Source organism: Emys orbicularis, chromosome 4 (genome assembly GCF_028017835.1).
Source record: "Emys orbicularis isolate rEmyOrb1 chromosome 4, rEmyOrb1.hap1, whole genome shotgun sequence".
Classification (NCBI taxonomy): Eukaryota; Metazoa; Chordata; order Testudines; family Emydidae; genus Emys; species Emys orbicularis.
In genome coordinates, this window is record NC_088686.1 from 101,822,356 (window position 1) to 101,842,350 (window position 19,995).

General features: G+C 44.0%; 1 protein-coding gene across 1 annotated transcript in view; it reads right to left on the reverse strand.

Moving 5' to 3' along the window:
- ZNF143 (zinc finger protein 143) overlaps positions 1–19,995 on the reverse strand; it is an 85,500-nt gene that overhangs the window by 21,473 nt on the left and 44,032 nt on the right. The window contains exons 9-11 of the mRNA XM_065403089.1: positions 17,915–17,990; positions 14,736–14,861; positions 1,015–1,194 (exon numbers count right to left, since the gene is read on the reverse strand). Coding sequence (XP_065259161.1) covers positions 1,015–1,194; positions 14,736–14,861; positions 17,915–17,990 — 382 coding nt within the window. The remainder of the gene's footprint in view (positions 1–1,014; positions 1,195–14,735; positions 14,862–17,914; positions 17,991–19,995) is intronic.

Consider the following 19,995-nt stretch of genomic DNA (forward strand, 5'->3'; position numbering starts at 1 on the left):
ATAAATTCATGGTGGTTAAGTCCATTAATGGCTATTAGCCAGGACAGGTAAGGAATGGTGTCCCTAGCCTCTGTCTGTCAGAGGGTGGAGATGGATGGCAGGAGAGAGATCACTTGATCATTGCCTGTTAGGTTCACTCCCTCTGGGGCACCTGGCATTGGCCACTGTTGGTAGTCAGGATACTGGGCTAGATGGACCTTTGGTCTGACCCGGTACGGCCTCTCTTATGTTTCTTATGTGAGGCAAGCACCTCGCATGCATGGCCCATGCGAGTACTGCTGTAAAAATCTCTGAGTGAAGGCGCAGGGATGCACCAACACCTGGAGTGGAGCACCCACATGGACATCTCTCGAAGAGCAGCAGAAGATGTTGATTCTTTCCGCAAGGGAGGGGGAAATAAGGGCAGGGAGAGAGTGGTCCAAGAGAGAAAAACTCCAGGAACAGCCAACAACAGACTGAGGTTTGTGCTTTACAGTACTTAACAATAAAGGCGAAGCTCAGGGACTAAGGGTTTGATCCAAAGCCCTTTGGAAGCCCTGGCTGGGATGATTTAGTTGGGGATTGGTCCTGCTTTGAGCAGGGGGTTGGACTAGATGGCTTCCTGAGGTCTCTTCCAACCTTGATATTCTATGATTCTATGGCAATAGAATCTGTCTGTCTTCAAATGGCTTTGGATTAGGCCCTAGATACAACTGTGTTGAGAGCAGGATGAGAAAAATCACACCTCCTCTTAAGCAGAAGTTTGGTCATTTGGTGTGGTCTTCTGGGGCAAACCAGTCTATCACAGGGGTCCCCCATTGATGGAATAATGGCTCCAGGATAGACCCTACAGTGACCATTTGTGGCTGGTCAAAGGGGAGAAAAGGGTTAAATAAAATAACAAAAACCATGACACATCACTATAAGAAACTTTCTATCCCAGTTCTGATGTGCAGCAATAATCGGTCCACCAAGGAGAAAATCACAGCAGCTAAAAAAGCAAATTGCTCTTCAAACAAAATGTCACTCACGTACCTGTATGTATTCTCACATGGTTCTTGTAATTGGTTGCACTGGCAAATGCTCTCCCACATCCTGGTTCTGTACAGTAATAGGGTCTTTCACCAGTATGCGTCCTGATGTGAACTTTTCTAATATTGGATGTTGTGAACGACCTTCCACAGCCTTCAAAGGGACATTTGAATGGTCTTTCACCTGGAACAAATATAGAAATGTATATAGGTAAAGTTATAAACCACTACAAAAATAAGTAACTGGATTTAGATTAAATTTAGGATTCTAAAGTGCCTGATTAATGATTTCTCATGTATTTCTTATATGTCATATTTTAGCCCAGTCTTACTGTGAAAGAAAACCTCACACAGAAAACATTTCAAGACAGGACATCTGGTGCAAGAAAAGAATGGTTACTTCCCCTCCAGTAACTGTGGTTTTTCAAGACACTGTAATCAGTGTGGATCCCGCTGTTGGTTCACATGTGCCTTATGCATGCAGAGCTGGAATTTCTTTGAATAACAGTGTCCTTCGGGACAATGCATATACCCTGTGCCGCCTCATGTTCCCATACAAGGGCATAAAGGGCAGGAGAGCCATCAGCCTCTATCAGTTCCCTCACAATTCAAAGCCCATGTTGCTGAGGACTCTGAAAACCGGGGATGTAAGATAAGTTATGGGATCCACACTGACTACAACAGCTCAAAGAGCCACAATTACTGTAGGTATTCTTTTTAGAGACTGTCAGTGTCCTCTCTGGATGGTGGGAATGAGGCGTTCCAGTTATATCAGTCAAACAATGACTGTAGCACTGCCTCCTGAACTTGGCATCTGCCCTGGCTGCCATGTCAAGGCAATAATGTTTAACAAAAAAACCCAGTGGGTTACTCCACATTGCAGCCATACAGATCTCAGAGACTGGAATGTTCCTGAAGCAGGTGGTAGATTCAGTCTATGCCCTAGTGCAGTAGTTCTCAACCAGGGGTCCGCGGCCCCCAAGGGGGCCTCGAGCAGGTTTCAGGGGGGCCTCCAAGCAGGGCCAGCATTAGACTTGCTGGGGCCCAGGGCAGAAAGCTGAAGTCCCACTGCATGGAGCTGAAGCCCAGGTCCCTGAGCCCTGCCACCCAGGTTAAATCTGAAGCCTGAGCAATGTAGCTTCATGGGGGGCCCCCAGGCAATTGCCCTGCTTGCTACCCCCTAATGCCGCCCTAGTTTTTATATGTAGAAAACCAGTTATTGCGGCACAGGTGGGCCGTGGAGTTTTTATAGCATGTTGGGGGGGCTCAGAAAGAAAAAGGTTGAGAACCCCTGCCCTAGTGGAGTGTGCGTCAATGAGGCTTGCCAGCCAGCTGACAGCAAGTGGAAATGCACTTTGAGATCCACTTGGAGATTCTCTGTGATCAGATGGTTTGGCCCTTAAATGGGCTGGAAATGGCCACAAAGAGGCGGGAAGATAGGAAGTGTTGGTCTTTTAAGGTAATACATCAAAGCCCTGGCAACATCCAGAGTGTGACTTCAGGAAGAAGACTGGCAAGGCAATTGATTGGTTTAAGTGAAGGATTCAGATTACCTTAAGGATAAATTTGGGATGTGGTCTCAACACCACCTTGTCCCTACAGAATGATGTGTAGGCCACACTACCCATGAGGGCTTGGAGGCTCTCTGACTCTCTGGGGTTGAAGTGATGGCCACCAGAAAGACCACCCTGATTGCATGGTGTACTGAGTAATTCAACAGTGGTTAAAAGGGAGGTTCTGTGAGTTGCAGGAGGATGACAGAGATTCCACAAAGGAGTAGGGTCTCTAGCTGGAGGGTAGGCATGAAGCAGGCCCTTAAGGAATTTCAATACCATTGGATGCAAGAAGATAGACTGTAACTGTACCAGGGTGTACATACTGATATTGCTGGTAGGTGGACCTTGAAAGAGTTAAAATGTCCAGCTTGTTTTAGTAGCGGTGTATAGTCAAGGAACTTTGGTATCTGTACCTCTACTGGGTCCATATTATTTTGGAATACCCAGATGGAAAATCTTTTCCATTAGGAGGAAGTAAATCTTCCTGGTGGAAGATTTCCTGCTTTGGATGAGGATTTTCTTAACCTTCAGGGACCAGTCTCTTGTCAGCAGTGCTCACCCAGCCAGTATCCAAGCCATCATTGTAACAACTGCAGGTCTGGGTGCAAGTTCTGATCTTGATTCTAAGATATGTCCAGGCAGGCTCAGAGGAATGGGGAGGCTGCATGGACATCTGTATCTTGTTTGACAGCCAATACTGCTTTAGCCAGTCAGGGGCTATCAGGATGACCGCAAATTTGTCTCACCAGATCTTGGATATTATCCTGGGGATTACAGGAATCAGTGGAAAAGCATATAGCATCCCTCAAGACCACCAAAAGGAAGAAAAAGCAGCTGTAATGAGCCAAGACTCTCACCTTCTCTTAAGCAGAAGTTTGATCATTTGGTGTTGTCTTTTGTGCCAAAACAGTCTATCGCACGGTCCCCCCATTGATGGAATAATGGCTCCATGATAGACCCTACAGTGACCATTTGTGGCTGGTCATTGCATGCCTGGTTAAGAAGTCTGCCAGATCATTGCCGACCCTTGGTAGGTATATAGCAAGCTGGGTAATCTTGTGTTGGGGACACAACATTCAGAGTCTGATGGCTTCCTGGCAGAGATGGGAAGATCAGGCACCTCATTGTTTGGTATGTATATAGTGCATAGTGGACATGTTGTCAGTCAGGATTTGCATTGTGGTGTTCTGCAGAACAGGCAGGAATGCTCTACAGGCTAGTCTGATAGCTCTCAGCTCCAGGACATTCATATACAAAATTTACATCATCCAGAGACCATGTTCCTTGCACCTGCAAATGGCTCAGGTGGGCACCCAGGCTGTTCCTGCAATGTGTGTGGCAAGTGTCAGCTGGGGAGGGAACAAAGAAGGGAACCCCTTTCCACATGTTCACTGGGTCTTAGCACCGAGGGATCTCTTGTAGGACCAGAGGCAGGACAGTGGCCCTCCTGTTCATGTGATGTCTGGACAGGGAGTACATGGACCTCAGCCACAGCTATAATGACTGGAGGTGAAGTCTGGCAAACAGTGTCATGTACATGCACACAAACCTATGGCCAAAGAGTCCATGTGTGCACCATTTTGGGGTTCAATTTTAGGGTGTTTGCCACCCACTGGAGAAACTGGAATTGGTCTTCTGGTAGGCAGGCTCTGGCTGATGTGGAACTGATCAAAACACCTATAAACTCTATCATCTCCCATGGTTCAAGGGAGGATTTCTTCACAAGGAGTCTTAGTTGAGAGAACAGGAAAAGGATGTATCCCAAAGCCGTTGCAATCTCCTGTTGGGAACTGACTCTGAAGAGCCAATCATCAAGGTACAGGTAGACATGGATTCCCTGCCTCCTTAAATGCGTTGCCACTACTGCAAAGTATTTAGTGAAGGCTCTTACTGCAGAGAAGAATCTGAAGGGTAGGATCCTCTCTGATTAAATGGTTGGGCCTCACTGTGCATCTTAGATTCTTCTGGGGGGCAGATGGATAGCTATATGGAAGTATGCATACTGTAAGTACAGACCTATGAGCCAGTCTTGAGCTCAGAGAGATGGAGCGATGGAAGCAATTGCTACTATATTGAGCCTGAGACAACAAATGTATTCATAGAGTCCCCTTAATAGCATGAAGACCCCCTTTCTTCTTTGGAATGAGGAAATACTAGGAATAGAACCCTCTTCCCCTGAACTCTACTGGTATTTTGGTGGTGATAAAGAGCGTTGATATTGCTCTGCCCCCAGATCCGATTCCTCATGATATTTAGGCATATGTGGTCTGGCAAGAGATGCTGATAGGTAGAGTGACCTCTTCCTCAAGTTTGGCAAAGACTGGCTGGTGGGCCCCAGTAACCCTATTTAGGCCCTGTCAGCATAACAAGTACAGTTTGTTCACCAGGTGCTGGCTAGTACAGTGCCCTTCCTTATGAATCAGTGGTGGTGCAGGCCTGCAGGGAAAGCTGATAGACCTTTCCATGGTGTTGACCAGTGACCTCCCTGGAGAAGATTTTCTATTTGAAGATAGGGAGAACTTTTGCTCCGCCAATGGTGAGGAATAGATTTCCTTCGGGATGCTGCCGAAGTGTGTGGTGCTCTCAGTTCCAGAGTCTGTACTGGCACTAGCAGGTGCTTTGGCACCAATGACTGTTCCAGTTCTCCCCAGGCTTATTCTGTGTTTGACATCAACACCAAGGGGTGCACCACTGGAGCCAAGATCAGTGCTGACACGGTCTTTTGCACTTTAGGATACTCCTCCTCTCTAGCCCTTGAAACTGAGCAGGGCCTGGTGGATTTCCCTCCAAAGGATTTGCAATGTCTGTCCTTACATCCAAGCTCTACCTGGAGCAGTCCCTTTTGGTGTCCCATTCAGAGTGGTCCCTTGTGTCAGATGTCGACAATGGAGGTGTTAGTGCCCAAATCAATGCAAGGGATGTTGGGATCAGCTTTAGTGCTAGTGCCTGGCCCATTCTCGGCTCCATTTTCTCTGCATTGGTATTCAGTGTAGCTTGTCTGGTAGACAGGGTGCTGGATAAACACTGGCTTGTCCATTAGGAGGATACCTTGGAGCTCATCTCCTCAAGGTTCAAGGAGACCTTCATGGATCGTTCCAGAAGACAGAGTTTCAGCCTCATGTCTTGTGACTTATGCATCCCAGCAGAGAATGACAGGCCCACTGAGCATATGTCATTATGTGTGACTCTCCTAGACAGACGAGGCACTTACTTTTAAGGAAATTAGTCAATTGCAGGATGGACACGGCTTAAAGCCTGCAATTTTTGAGATTGCCATGTTAAGAAGTATTGTACAGGGAGTGCTTGGGAGATGAGGGAGGAATCTAGTTGTTAGTCAAGATAGGCCTAAATTATCACAGCAGTTGAAAAATCAAGGTAATCCTAAGACTTCTGAAGATATTAGATATTATATTTAGAGGATCTTCAAGAAGGTTTAGCCAAAGCTAAAATTAGCAGGTCAGACACTGCCAGGTTCCATCTTTTTGCTATGGGTGGTAAGAAGGAACTGAGGGAGCCACACTGCCCTTTATGCCCTCATACGGGGGCATGAGGAGGCACAGAGGGCATGAGTGGCCCCCGACAGACACTATTATTCAAAGAAACTCTGTTTTCTCACACCAGGTGCATGAATACATACAGTGGGATTCACACTGATACATACTTGAAGAATATGATTTTTCTACTATTAAAGACTGTATAAATGCATGATGACACAATGAGGTGCAAAGAGGTGCAAATATTACAGAAGACACAGAGAAGACCAGCATTTTATAGAAATAAATTAATCAACAGTGCTCACTTTATTTCATAAAATTAATTTAAGCTTTTAATATGTGAACTTTTACATGCAGCATAAGCTGATTTTGAAGAGTTGTAGCACAAAGCAATTCATTCCCTTAGTCAATCATAATTAGAGCATTTAAAAATTGTGTTCTTTTTTATAATGATTTGCTATTTAAGAACTAAAACTGTGTCCTAAATACTACAGGAAGGAAAGAAATAAATGTATACTGAAATATGTAAGAGGCTGGCAGTCTTTGCCTGAAACACTCCACTCTGTCAGCAGGTGTTAGTCCTGCTGGGAAAATAGTTAAATTGGTTCTGCTGAATTACTGAGGGAGATGATTTGTAACTTCACCTATATTAAAAAAAGAGAGGATTTAGAATGTGGGCTGACCCCTAGAAGAAGCCAAGTCTGGGAGAAGGTTTGAACAGAGTTTTATTTTGATTTTTACTGTCTTTGGTCCTGTTCTTGTAATCACATCTGCCTGGGTGGATCCAAATGACCACTAGGAGTCACATGGGCCCAGGGGTTTTACCCACGTGGATGAAAATTGCAGGATCAGGGCCTTTGTTAATAAAGTTAACATCACGTGAAGGGGTTAGGGTTTGATTGTACACATTTTTCCAAACATTCTTTTGATAAACAGTATACAGACAACACAATATCCTGCTGTATGAAGGATTTGCAGAGAACTGCAGCTATGCCCTCAACAGTTAAATATTGATATGTTTTGTGTCCATTTTACAAGATTTATTTGGAACTGTTTTATATTATTTTTTAACCAATATGGTACCATGAAATTAACTATTTTAATTTATTTTTGTTATTATGGAGCTCAACTGGTGTGCCCAATAGAACCACATAAACCCTTAAGAAAATGTTTTAACATTTTAGGGCTTGATCCTACTATCTGAGTATTGTGGGTGTTCCAAGAAAATGATCCTACATTTTTATGGAATCCTTCATCTTGAAACAACCAAACATGCGTTATAAATTTAGCACCAAATCCTGCCAACCTTACTCAGTCACTGGGACTACTTGTGTAAAAAGGGACTTCTCGCATAAGGATTGCAGACCTGGGTCCTTAAAATAAGTATACAAACTATAAGCATGGATAGTCCATCACTAATATGTAGCCACCTCTATGGGTAAATATGGTAGCTATATAACAGCACATAGCACTACTATACATCAGTTTAGAACAGGAAGTCAATGATGTTCTACTGAACAACAGGGGCAGTTTAGATATGCAGAATTCAATTACTCTAGCATGTACCTGCACAACAGAGAATGGGGTTCAGTCTTTCATTTGGAATATATATATATATTATTTTTAATTAGACACATACTGCCAACTGCTTACTGGTATTTTAAAAAATTTGTTAGTATTTTCTTAAAATTGCTCTGCCTATAATCCTTCTCAATTTTGCAACCAGCATCAAAGTGATAGATTTAGAATACAAAAATATTTAGAATCGTTGGCCCTTACAACACATGGAGTCTCTTCCACAGCTCATGATAATATTGGGAAAAAGTATTTTATGGAAATGCATTCTGTGGCTTGAACACAAATATCAGGAACATATTGAATTAACAAATCTTCTGCTGAGACTAGCTGAATCATTGTTACTAAATACTTAGCTGAAACTGGGGAAATCATATAGCCTTTCAGCAAAATTCTCAAAAATGGTGTAAATATTTAGATTAAAGGTATTACAAATGTGTATCATTTATTCAATAGTTTTTAAGGACGCCTACCCATTCAAAGCTCTTTAATATGTAAATAAGCATTTAAACTATTTAAAAAACACATTATCAAATGTAAGCATATTATACAATTTGTACATTTATAAGCTGAAATTGACAAAGTGTCAAAAATGTTTTAGTGATTTAGCATATAATTGGATTTTTTTAATTTAAAACTTTTTCATAGTCAAAACTCTTTAATAAAAACTATTACTCTGCATGGGCAGAAACAACTTTCTAAAGATAAATATCCCTGACATTTTAGTTTATTTCTTCAAAATACCAAAGCAAATTCATTACAGACATGGCTGCCTTTATTTTTTTTTTAAACAAATCTATTTTGTGTAATAGAACTTTAAACACGGCACCTTAGAATAGGTTTCAGAGGGGTAGCCGTGTTAGTCTGTATCAGCAAAAAACAACGAGGAGTCCTTGTGGCACCTTAGAGACTAACAAATTTATCTGGGCATAAGCTTTCGTGGGCTAAAACCCACTTCATCCGATGCATGGAGTGAAAAATACAGTAGGCAGTATATATATTACAGCACATTTAAAGATGGGAGTTGCCTTACCAAGTGGGGGGGGGGGAGGGGGTCAGTGCTAATTCACCCCTTCTTGTCAACTATTGAAAATAGGCCACTTCCACCTTGATTGAATTGGCCACATTGATTTTTTTTTTTAATCATGTAATAAATTATTTATATTGGTAGCCTCCCCACATGCTGAGGAAGGGTTTTTTTTTGGGGGGGGGGGGGGGGAAGGGAGGGGCAGAGATCATTATTGTAAGACAGAAATAAAAAAAAGCCCTGACAGAGACGTTAACTCCCAGGAAACTTCAGAGCAGTTAGCTCTTTGGCAGAGGAAACTGTAAGTAATTCTTTAAAGCAACAGTTCTAGAAAAGTTTGTCAGTTTCCTGCCAAAAGGATGTATGTGTGTGTTTTAAATGTGCATGTCGCAATGTAGTGTTGCCATGGTTTCTACCATTCTTCCTTGAACACTGCACATCAAATTACAGGTAGAAAAGAGCAGAGTTGGAGCCAGACCTGCCCAGCAACAGTGTTTTCTTAAAGTCAGGTTTTTTTAGTGCAAGTGTAAAGAATGCCTGCAGGAATGTCACATAACCTGTTTGTGAACCCAGCCCTTTGTGTTTCTAATTTAACTGTTAGAAAACAGACCGTTTCCAGGTGGCTGGAAGATGGCTATTTCAAAGGCAGAGCGCAGGGTTTGCTGGGTTAGCTAGTCTACGTTAGTCTAGTTTAAAGAGGGTTACAGTAACAGAAACATAAAGCAGGTCAGAACTGTTTTCGAGAACAAGACCTGCTCTCCTCCCCACTACCAGAAACCATTATTAATTCCTGGAGATATGCCCTTCCAGCTGATCATCTCGCAACTACTAGTTTTCAACCAGACCAGGGAGGTCAGGGAAGACCCCTGTGTAAGTGGAGAAACCAGTCTGGCAGCAATCAGTGGGCCTGGGGGAGAACTGGCAACGAGGAAGAGGGAGAATCAGGTTGAGGCAGTTTGGGGAGCGAGTTGCAGTAAGACTTCAGTAACTCAGACAGAGGTTATGGGTATATTACAGCAATTGGTGGGTGAGGTTCTGTGGTCTGTGATGTGCAGAGGTCAGAATAGATTATCACAATGGTCCCTCTTGACATTAAAGTCTATGAGTCTCATCAGGGAGAAGGAAAAGAAAAGGCTCAGTATTTATAGGGAGGGTTTCCTTTCTATATAGGTTTTTATACAGCACTCATCACCGTAGTATCAGAACACCTTTCAGTAGTGCATTAAGCCACATGGCTACACATCTGTCACATGTTGTTTGTTCTCTCATCCTCTCTCCAGAGGGAGAAGCACTTGCAGTGAAGTGCCCTGTTTAGATAATGTGTGGCTTTATTTTTAATAAAAATATACCTGGTGCTACGTGTTTATATTAGAGAAGGCAAAGTCAAAGAAATGTGCCTTGGACTTGGAGTGGATTGGTGAGATTTGTGATCGTCCTTAGTTTCTGAGGGAATTCATTCCAGTCTTGGATCACCCCGGGAGAAAATTCGGTCTCACGCACAGACGAGCTTTACTTTTACTGTTGAGAGTTCCACTGGGCCAGAGGAGAAGAGTTGTCCATCATGGTCTTCATCCCAGAGCTTTAGGAGATCTTTTGGGTAACCTGGACCCAGGTCATGGAATGCTTTGAAGACCTTGAACTTGATTCAAGATTTTATGTGAAGCCAATATAGAGAGTCAAGGAGAGGTTTGAGATGTTCCAGGTAGCCTGTGATTTTGAGGAGATGCGCTATAGCATTCGGTACTAACTGGAGTTTTCTAAGTGCTGAAGGGATCATGCCCAGATATATTGCATTGCTGTACTCCAGACGAGAGGGGAAAGCATGAATAACTGAGGCTAGGTCTTAGTTGGCCAGGATGGGATGAAGTTTCCTAGCCAGACGGAGACGGTAGAAAGCATTACTCTTGGATGCTGCTATGTCAGAATTCAGCACCAGTGAGGGATCAAAGAGTACTCCTACACTACAGACTAAACTGACAAATTGTGGATGTGCATCTTCAACCCATGAAGACTACACCATGGTTATTAGCGCTTCAAAATACTCCCCTCTGCCCACTGGCATCACCTCTGTCTTGCTCAGGTTCAGCTTCAGCCAACTGTTCTTCATCCAAGAACTGATCTCATCCAACCACTGGGCCATCTTGGTAGAAGTAGTGTGGTTGTATGTGGTAAAGGATAGGTAGAAATGTGTATCATCTGCATATTGTTGGCACTTGAGTCTATGTCATCTAACTAGTTCACCTACTAGTTGCATGTAGATGTTGAAAAGTACCAGAGAGTAAATTGATCCTTGTGGAAGGAACTCCACAAGTGAGGGTCTAGTGACAGAGCTGCAGTTTCCCATCACTACTCACTGGAAACATCCTTCCAGGGAGGACTCAAGCCATTTTAGTGCCTTATCCTAGACTCATGTCACCCCTCTCAGGCGAGACAGCAGAATCTCATGGTCAACAGTGTCAAATACTGCAGAGAGGTCCAGCAGGATGAGAATGGATGCCTATCCATTGAAAGGAGGAGATCATCCATCAGTGCCGATAAAGCAGTTTTGGTTCTGTGTCCTGCCCTGAATACAGACTGTGCTGGGTCAGAATGTTAGGGTCAGTTAGATGAGCATGGTCAGCCTTTTGCTAGCTCTTCTCTGATCTTGCTTAAGAATGGGAGGTTTGATGCAGGATGGTAACTGACTAGGACTTAAGTATCCAGGGTGGGTTTTTTCAGGTGTTAGTCAAACTATTGGGCGTTTGAAGGAGCAAGATTCCTTCTCTAAATGAGGCATTGGCTATTTCAGTCAGGAGTGGCACCAGTTGTTCACAACTCTTTTTCACAAGCAAAAAGGGCATGGGTCGGAGTCACAAGGCTTGCGTCGAGTCTCCTTTAGGGTATACAAAACTTCTTCAGTGAATGTACTGAATTCTGGAAATGCAGGTGGGATGTTGGTTGGTGAGTGGAGGTGGAGCAGATCCATGCTGCTTGAGACGGCTTCTCAAAACGTCCATGATCTTTTCAGCAAAGTGGCATTCTTTGCAGTGTTTGGTGCTTGGCTCTGTTGCAGGTTGGCATTCAGGACTGATGAAGAGGTTTACCACAATGGATAGCTCTTTGGGGTGAGATTTAGCAGCTTCAACAGAGGTCTTGGCCTGTAACAGCCACAGCATAGGCTTTGAGGAATTTTTTTTTTCATGCTATCTGAATCAGCCTTTGTTGTCCACTATCGGCACTCAAGTTTCCACCACTTCTCCCTTCATCCAGAACAGAGTGTGTCAGAAAACCAAGATCTGTATGGGTGATGGGGAGAAGGGGATCAACTGAGGGCCAGCACAGCAGTGGCTGAGACCACTGTGGAATGGCAATGACTCACCAGGTCCTCAACTGCTCATTCTGCAGGTGGGGTACTGTTGTCCTTTAGAAGGCTATGGAATTTGTTGGAGTCCAGGAGTCTTCATGGTTGAATCAGGGTCACTAGTCTTTCTTGTTGTGTGGGCAATGGAAAGTCTGAGACCACTGCCCTAATGATACAACGATCTGTCCAAAATAGTGGCTAGGTTGTGATGTTCTCTATCCTGACATAAAGCCTGAAGGTCAGGTCCAGGATGTGACTGGATTTGTGGATGGAACCAGAAATGACCTGTGATCACCTTCGGGAGGGAAGTGAGGAGATGAGTTTATGGGCTTTGGTATCAGTGGCCTTGTTGAAATCTCCCAGGATGACAAGTCTGGAGTATCTCTCCATCATCTCTGGCAAAGTATCAGTGAACTCTCTTGTGAACCCTTTAGTCTGCGGTGGTCTGTAAGTGAGCATAAAATCTATGTTAGCTTTGGCTCTGGTTTCTACTGTGAGATGAATAAGTTCAAATGAAGTGGTCTTACCTGAGGCACATCTCTTGCATTTCAGGTTTGCAGAAAAGATGAATGCAGTACTACCTGCCTTCTTGTGCTATCTAGGTCTGTGATATATGGAGAAACCTGGGGGAATGAAGTGCACCAACCCAGGGCTTGTGGAGTCATCCTTCCCTGTTTTGGTGATGCAGACTATGTCAGGTGCCTCATCACTGATGAAGGCATGTGTTTTTTGTTGTTACCAGCAGATCGTGCATTGATCAATATCAGCTTTAGTTCGTAATGCCAATCAGGGTTGAGGGACTCTGGCATTGTCTACAGAAGAGAACTGCACTGTGCAACTTGCACTGGTTCAGTGCATCCACATTAGTCATCCTGTTTTGCGTGCATCACTCTGTTTATCCACAAACAGAACTCACTGCAACTACTGCTGAGCCTGTGTACTGTTGCATATATTCATAATTCCTGGCAAAGCATCCAATGTCTGTGGCAGAGGTTCCCAAACTATGGTCCATGGACCATCGATGAACTATGAAAGACTTGCTGGTGGTCTGTGAAGAGCTGGTTGGTTACATGGTGCTGGCTCAATTCCTTAGTTGCAGATGCTAAATTGCATTAAAATACATAACATTCTTTACTAATATGACTTTTCTATGTAAGCAAATGCTGTAATTGTCAAATATATGTGATTGCAAAAATGAGAGGAGGGGCAGTCCACCGGACAATTTTTCTATTAAGATGAGGTCCATCCTATGAAAAATTTAGAGAGCCCTAATCTATGATATCTAAATGTGTATTTGTCTGCACTGTGTAATGACTGCATTAATATGATTCAGTTCTCAACAAAGATCTGCATATGAGCTGGGAGGAGAAGGTGATGAACATTGGTATGCCCTCACACAGATATCATTGTGAAGAATCACAAGTGTCCCCTGGCCCACTGGCAGATTGACTTTGGATCTGGAAGCTCAGGAAGATGGAATGATTTTATTCTTTCAATAGTTTTTATAATTGTTGTTTGCCCGTGGTTTTGATTCTCTTTTCTGGATCTGAAGTACAACTAAGGGTTTCCTTCCCTCTCTCTTTTTTTAATCTCTAAAATCCAGAGATGTGAGAGGTCAAGGCCAGGGTCTGGAGGAAGAACGTCCTCCATGTGGTCCAACAAGCTCCCCGCTATTCCACCCCATCTAATAAACTGGGGGCCCACTCTTCTCTCTCTCTTCAAGGGTATTTGGTTGGGGGAGGAAGAACAAGGAGGTGCTGGAGCACTATCCTGAGGTATTTAGTGGCATGAGAGATTGAGTAGGGGTTAGGTGGTAATCCTGGCTGTGTATTTTTAAATTTATGTCCCTTTTTCAGATCTCAGGAGTGAAGGTGACATTCCATAGAGGTACAGACTGTCAATACAACAACTATTATAGTAAGTGGATGGTGTGTGCATATAGTGCTTCCATGCATATAGCTGCTGCTAATAAGGGATTTTTGTTCTTTTTAGTTTTCAAGTGATCCACCTCTGTATGGGACACACCAAAAGATTTTATTTTTTACACAACTGAAAAGTTTTAATAAAACTGTTTTTTTTTTGTTTTTTTGCATGATCTTTTTGTGTCCTTCCCTGCTGCTCTGAGGGTGTTGGGGAAAAGGAAGAGCCAAGACAAGCGGAGTACCACAGTTCTTGGTCCTGCACACAGCTGGTAGGCAAGATATTTGACAGCTAGCTCTGAAATGACAAAACTGTCACTGGAGGATGAGTAGCAGCACTTAGAGTTGGCACTGGGAGGAGTAATTGCTCTGCTGCAGCTGCAATTCTAGTACTTTTTATCCACAGTGGCACTGCAAAGGTGCAGACTGACTCAGTCAGTGTAAGATGCAATGGTGATGCACCTGGTTCAAAGATAGTGCAACTGCAATAGCAGTGTGAAGGCCTATGCACTGTTCCAAAAAAAATTGTATGTTGAGATGAGGAGCATTATTATTGTGCTAAGGACTTGCAACGGTGTTTGCAATGCTAAAACACTGTTTTGTCAAGTAGGCTTCAAAGGGGACTTTTGAGAGCAGTTGTGGGCTAAGGCAGAGTATACTTATTCTGATTTCACAAGTACAAGTCACTCAACAAGCAAAGGGTTAAATTCCTTCTATAGTGTGTCTATCTAAATAGATTTTAATTTAAAACAAAGAACCAAGAAAGCAGAGAGAGAGAGAGAGAGAGAGCGACCGTTGTAAAGACTCCTTGTACCTGTGTGGGTTCTGATATGTTTCTGCAGGTCCCCAGAAGTCTTGAATGACTTGGTGCAGTTCTCCTCCGTACACCGATAGGGCTTCTCTCCAGTATGGGTTCGGACGTGGCTTTTTAATCCATAACCTTGAAGACAATTTTCAAAGTCGAAAGGTGGGGGGGGGGGGGGGGGGAGAGAAGGCAAACAAAATCTTAGTTGTTACAATACTGCAATAGAAATATATCTAATACTCAGAATGTATCTGGTCACAAAAGCTGTGCTAACCAGTCCAGTTATGAAATCCTCTGATCAATCAGTAACAAAAATCAGTTCTTCTATTCATCTCACTCTCCAAACACATCATTGGTCACATAACCAGATCAACAAAGCACTGCTTGCATTTTAGAAATCCTCTTTCACTTTATTTAAGAAAAAGTGTACTTTTTTCAAAATTTTCTCCTTTTCCTCACAATGGGACAAATTCTGGTGATTATACCAAAGTGGTCAAACCTTTGCTCAAACTTCTGTAAAAAAAAAAAAAAAAAGTCCAGAACAATCTGTGCTTTCTCTCTCTTAGCAGCTACTCCCATCATAATAGTTTCAGACAGAGCCCAATCCTGCTCCCACTGAATTCAGACACAGCTGGCATGTGGCTCCCATTTATTTATTGGCTTCTTATTTTACAAACGACTATTCTGAGTTATAAAATTGCACCCATCAGTCAAGCCTCCGGGTGCTATTTCATTTTTTAGAAACACATTATGCAATAACCACAGACAATCTCCCCTTCTAAGACAAATATCAAGAGCAATAATCCTGTGATAAATAACAATACTGAGAAATTTAAGGGCCTAATCCAGAGGCCACTGAACTCAATGGGAAGACTCCCATTCACTTCAATGGTCTTTGGATTAGGCCCTAAATAGACTGCCTTGCACTGTGCCCTGAAGGGACAACAAAATAGGGGTTTTGGTGAAGTGACAAGGTGGGGGCTAGTTTCTGAGCAGAGGACCCTCCACTGAGAGCATCCTATCTCTAGTCCCCTAGAAAAATGTGGAACCAAAGAACCCAGAAAGAGTTGCTGAAGACAGACTAACATGCATCTTCCCTGGCCCCATAGTGATATACACATTTCTACTAAGCAAAGGCCATGGATTCTCAGAATGTGGTTCCTGATTTAACTTTACAATGTGCTACCGTTATATCTCCATAACAGTTGAAGTTTTGATTAAAAAACACTATTTGAAAACACGAAGGGAGTCTACCAAGTTAGCCAATCCCCTAACTTGTGTTCTTTCTTACTTCTACAACACAAATACAGCCTCAGAATCCAACTCAGAAAAGCTACTACTATTTAATCTAGGTCATTTAATCCTTGAAGATGCATTTAAACATCTGCAGGGTTTGCCAGGCTCAACTGGTACAATAACTGACCTAAAATACACTTAGACATTAATAGGAAAAAAGGTAATATATTTGTCCTTCTGTCTGTTGCAATGGTATACAGCAGGGATGGCCAAACTGCGGCTTGCAAGCCACATGCGACTCTTGCATAGTTAAAGTGTGGCTCGCAGAGCCCCCCACATTCTCCACCTACCAGACTGGCAGGGAGAGTTCAGGGCTTCTGCCCTGCAGTGGGGTGAGGGGCTTCTGCCAGAGATGACAGGTGGCTGCTGAGAGTGGGGGGACAAAATGTAAAGGTTCAGCCTCCCCAAACGCTTGAGTCACAACCCCCAGGTACATCCCCCCCTCTTACCCTCAGCGGCCCCTCCCTGCAGCTCCCAGGTGTTAGCTTCGCATGGAGAGGCAGCTGCAAACAGCTGGGAGCTGCAGGGACAGGCAGCAGCAAAAGCAGCGGCACTCCCTGTAGTTCCTAGCTGTTTGCTGCTGCTTCTCCCCATGGTCACAGCTCTCAATTTGCCAGCTCCAGCAGCTGCCATGCAGGGAGGAGGCCCGGCGACACTATGAGACTGAGTGGGGTCAGCAAACCCTAGCAAAAATTGGGCAGGGAAATGGGGGAGGAACGTGACCCCACAGGCCCTCCCCATGCATCACCTCTGACTTCTGCCCAGTGGGGAGGGGGATCTCAGGGCTTCAGCCCCACGGGGAACACCTGCCAGGGCTTCAGCAGGAGCAGGACTTCAGCCCCAAGGAATGGGAGGCACCTCCCATGGGGCTGAAGGCCTGAAACCCCCTTCCCCGCAAAGCTAAAGCCCTGAGCCCCAACAGATGCTTCTCACGGGGCTGAAGCTCCGAGTTCTGGCAGGTGCGCCCCAGCTCTCAAACTTCTGAAGATTGTCATTTGCGGCTCAGAGGGTCAATACATTTGGCAACCCTTGTACTATAATTTTAAAATTGCTTTACAAACACGGTGCAACTAAATTTATGTGAAGTCACTGAAGTGCAGTTGTTTCTGTGTTGGCCTTTCAGCCGAGTATTGCTTATATTAGTATGCCTACAGGCTTTCTATATTACAATGGAAGGAGTTCTTCATGCAATCTTCTTAATCTTTCAAGTTTCAGGGTTTTTTTAACCCCATCTCTTTGTTTCTATGTATTAAAATCATGTTCAAAAAACAAGAAAAGATTGTTTTGAAACAGCAACTGCTTGTTTTACTATCCTCCATATTTTACTTACTCATCTTATCACTTCATTTTACAGGATCAAATGAAATGTCATGCATAAATGGACTAGTCTGTATGAGCTGTAAAGTTCACTTACTTTATGAGAAATGTTACTGCTTGATGTGATTGTGAAAAAGAACCAGATCAATCACACCGCTTGAAACAGAGTATCTCCTATCAAAATTCTTTTCAACTGGGGATCAGAGGCTCAGATATCCTTGTCTGCAGCCAGCAAATTGAGCCTTTTTATTTTCACCTCATTTAACTCATGGAACTTATTCCACATTAATAGATTTTTCTGTCTATAGTGTAGAAATTGATAATAGGATGCTAGATTACACATTTTCTTCTTTATCTCTTTGTTTCATTACATTTCTGCTTCAATAACTCTTTTCCATAAGCCTCATTCCATTTTTACTAATCTATCTTAGCTGAAAATATGCCCACTTCTCATAAATAGATTGAAATCTAGCCTTTTTGCATAGCAGTTTAAAAATTGCATTAACAAAAATACGTCTTATAAGGAGACAGACAGGCCCTAGCAAACAGGAGAACACACTCCCACAAAACATTACCTGTTGCAAATGCTTTGCCACAACCAGGATGTTCACACTGATATGGTCGATCTCCTGTGTGTGACCTTTCATGCACCTGTTAAAAGACATCCACCACACTGATATAATACAGTATTTTGTTTGATTTCTTGAATATAAAAACTATTTCATTGTCAAAAATTATATGTTTAGTCTCTCTTCTTAGAAGTCACTGCTTAAGAAGTGTTCTTTTTTTAAACAGTAATAAAGATTTTTTAAAAATAGGATAATGATGTGTTCTGGAAAAGTAGTAATTTCTCTGTTTTCAGGATCTGACTTGATGCCCTGATCACTTTTATTGAAACAGGTGATTTGTCCTATTTTTGTAAACATGCAGAATAGCCAACTAAAGGGGTCACTAAACAGCTGAATTGGCAATATTGACAGTAGTCTGGCTGTGTGCATGTGTGTCTCAAGGGCTACACTCCACCCCGATAGGGTTGCTAGGCATCCGCTTTTCGACTGGAATGCCTGGTTGAAAAGGGACCCTGGTGGCTCCGGTCAGCACCACTGACCAGGCCATTAAAAGTCCGTTCAGTGGCACAGTGGGACTAAGGCAGGCTGCCTGCATGCCCTGACTCCGCGTGTCTCCCGGAAGCAGCTGACATGTCTGGCTCCTAGGCGCAGGGTCAGCCACAGGGGCTCTGTGCGCTGCCCCCGCCCCGAGCACTGGCTCTGCAGCTCCCATTGGCCACGCCACCTGGCTAGAGCCTCACACCCACCTGCACCCCAACCCCCTGCCCCAGGTCAGAACCTACTCCCGCAAATTCCCTCCCAGAGCCCACACCCCAACCCCCTCCCAGAGCCCGCACCCCAACCCCCTACCCCAGCCCTGAGCCCCGCCCTGAGCCCCCTCCTGTACCTCAAACCCCTCATCCCCAGCCCCACCCCAGAGCCCACAGCCCGAGGCGGAGCCCGCAGCCCCTCCTGCACCCCCTACCCCAGCCCTGAGCCCCCTCCTGCACCCTGAAACCCTCATATCTGGCCCCACCCCAGAGCCCACACCCCCTCCCGTACCCCAATCTCAGGCCCCAGCCCGGTGAAAGTGAGTGAGGGTGCGGGAGAGCGAGCGATGGAGGAAGGGAGGATGGAGTGAGCAGGGGGTGGGGCCTAGGGGAAGGGGTAGGGTCAGAGCTTCAGGGCAGGGGATGGGGCAAGGGTGTTTGGTTTTATGCGATTGGAGTGTAGGGTTGCCAACTTTCTAATCTTCCCTCAATACCTATGAGGCCTCCCAGTGATCCTCTCCCTGCTGCATGAGACATCTAGCCAGTACTCCATCACAGGATTAGATTCACATGGAGCGAGAGACTGATTCTAGACTGCACTATCACTGGCAAGGTTGCACCCTCCCCCATCTGCAAGTGACTAACCTAGTTGGCATCTGTACTTCTCTACATGTTCCGTGTACCAGAGCTAAGCACGGGATTGAGAAAGGGAACCAGGGAGTGAGTAGAGAAACAAGAGCTGTTCCAACTTTTCAACTCTGAATATTTGATCACTCTAAAGAATTAAACATCACAATACAGCAATATGGGAATTCACATGATAGAGCAGAGCTTCCCATCATATATAAACATGGAAATTAAATTCTAATTGTAGCATCTCTAGGCTACTGCTGATGGTGGCTATCTTGAGGGAAAAAGTGACATACTTTTTGATACTTGCAATATAGGAACCTTACACAACTGCATTCATTCTGCTTTGACAATCAGAAGATTGACAACCTTTACATTCAACCTTTTTTCCTGCTGGTCTTTCCAGTTCTCAGCTGTGATGCATTTGTTTAATTCATGTTTTCTGGCAGCGTTTCCCAAAGTGTGGGGTGTATTTTGCTGGCCCACTGATAACAGTCCATTACCTGTGGCACCTTAGAGACTAACAAATTTATTTGGGCACAAGCTTTCGTGGACTTGGTATCCTACTGTTAATTGAATTGTCTCATTAGACTGACCTCACACTTGGTAAGGCAACTCCCATCTTTTCGTGTATTTATACCTGCTCCTGTATTTTCCACTCCATGCAACTGATGAAGTGGGTTTTAGCCCACAAAAGCTTATGCCCAA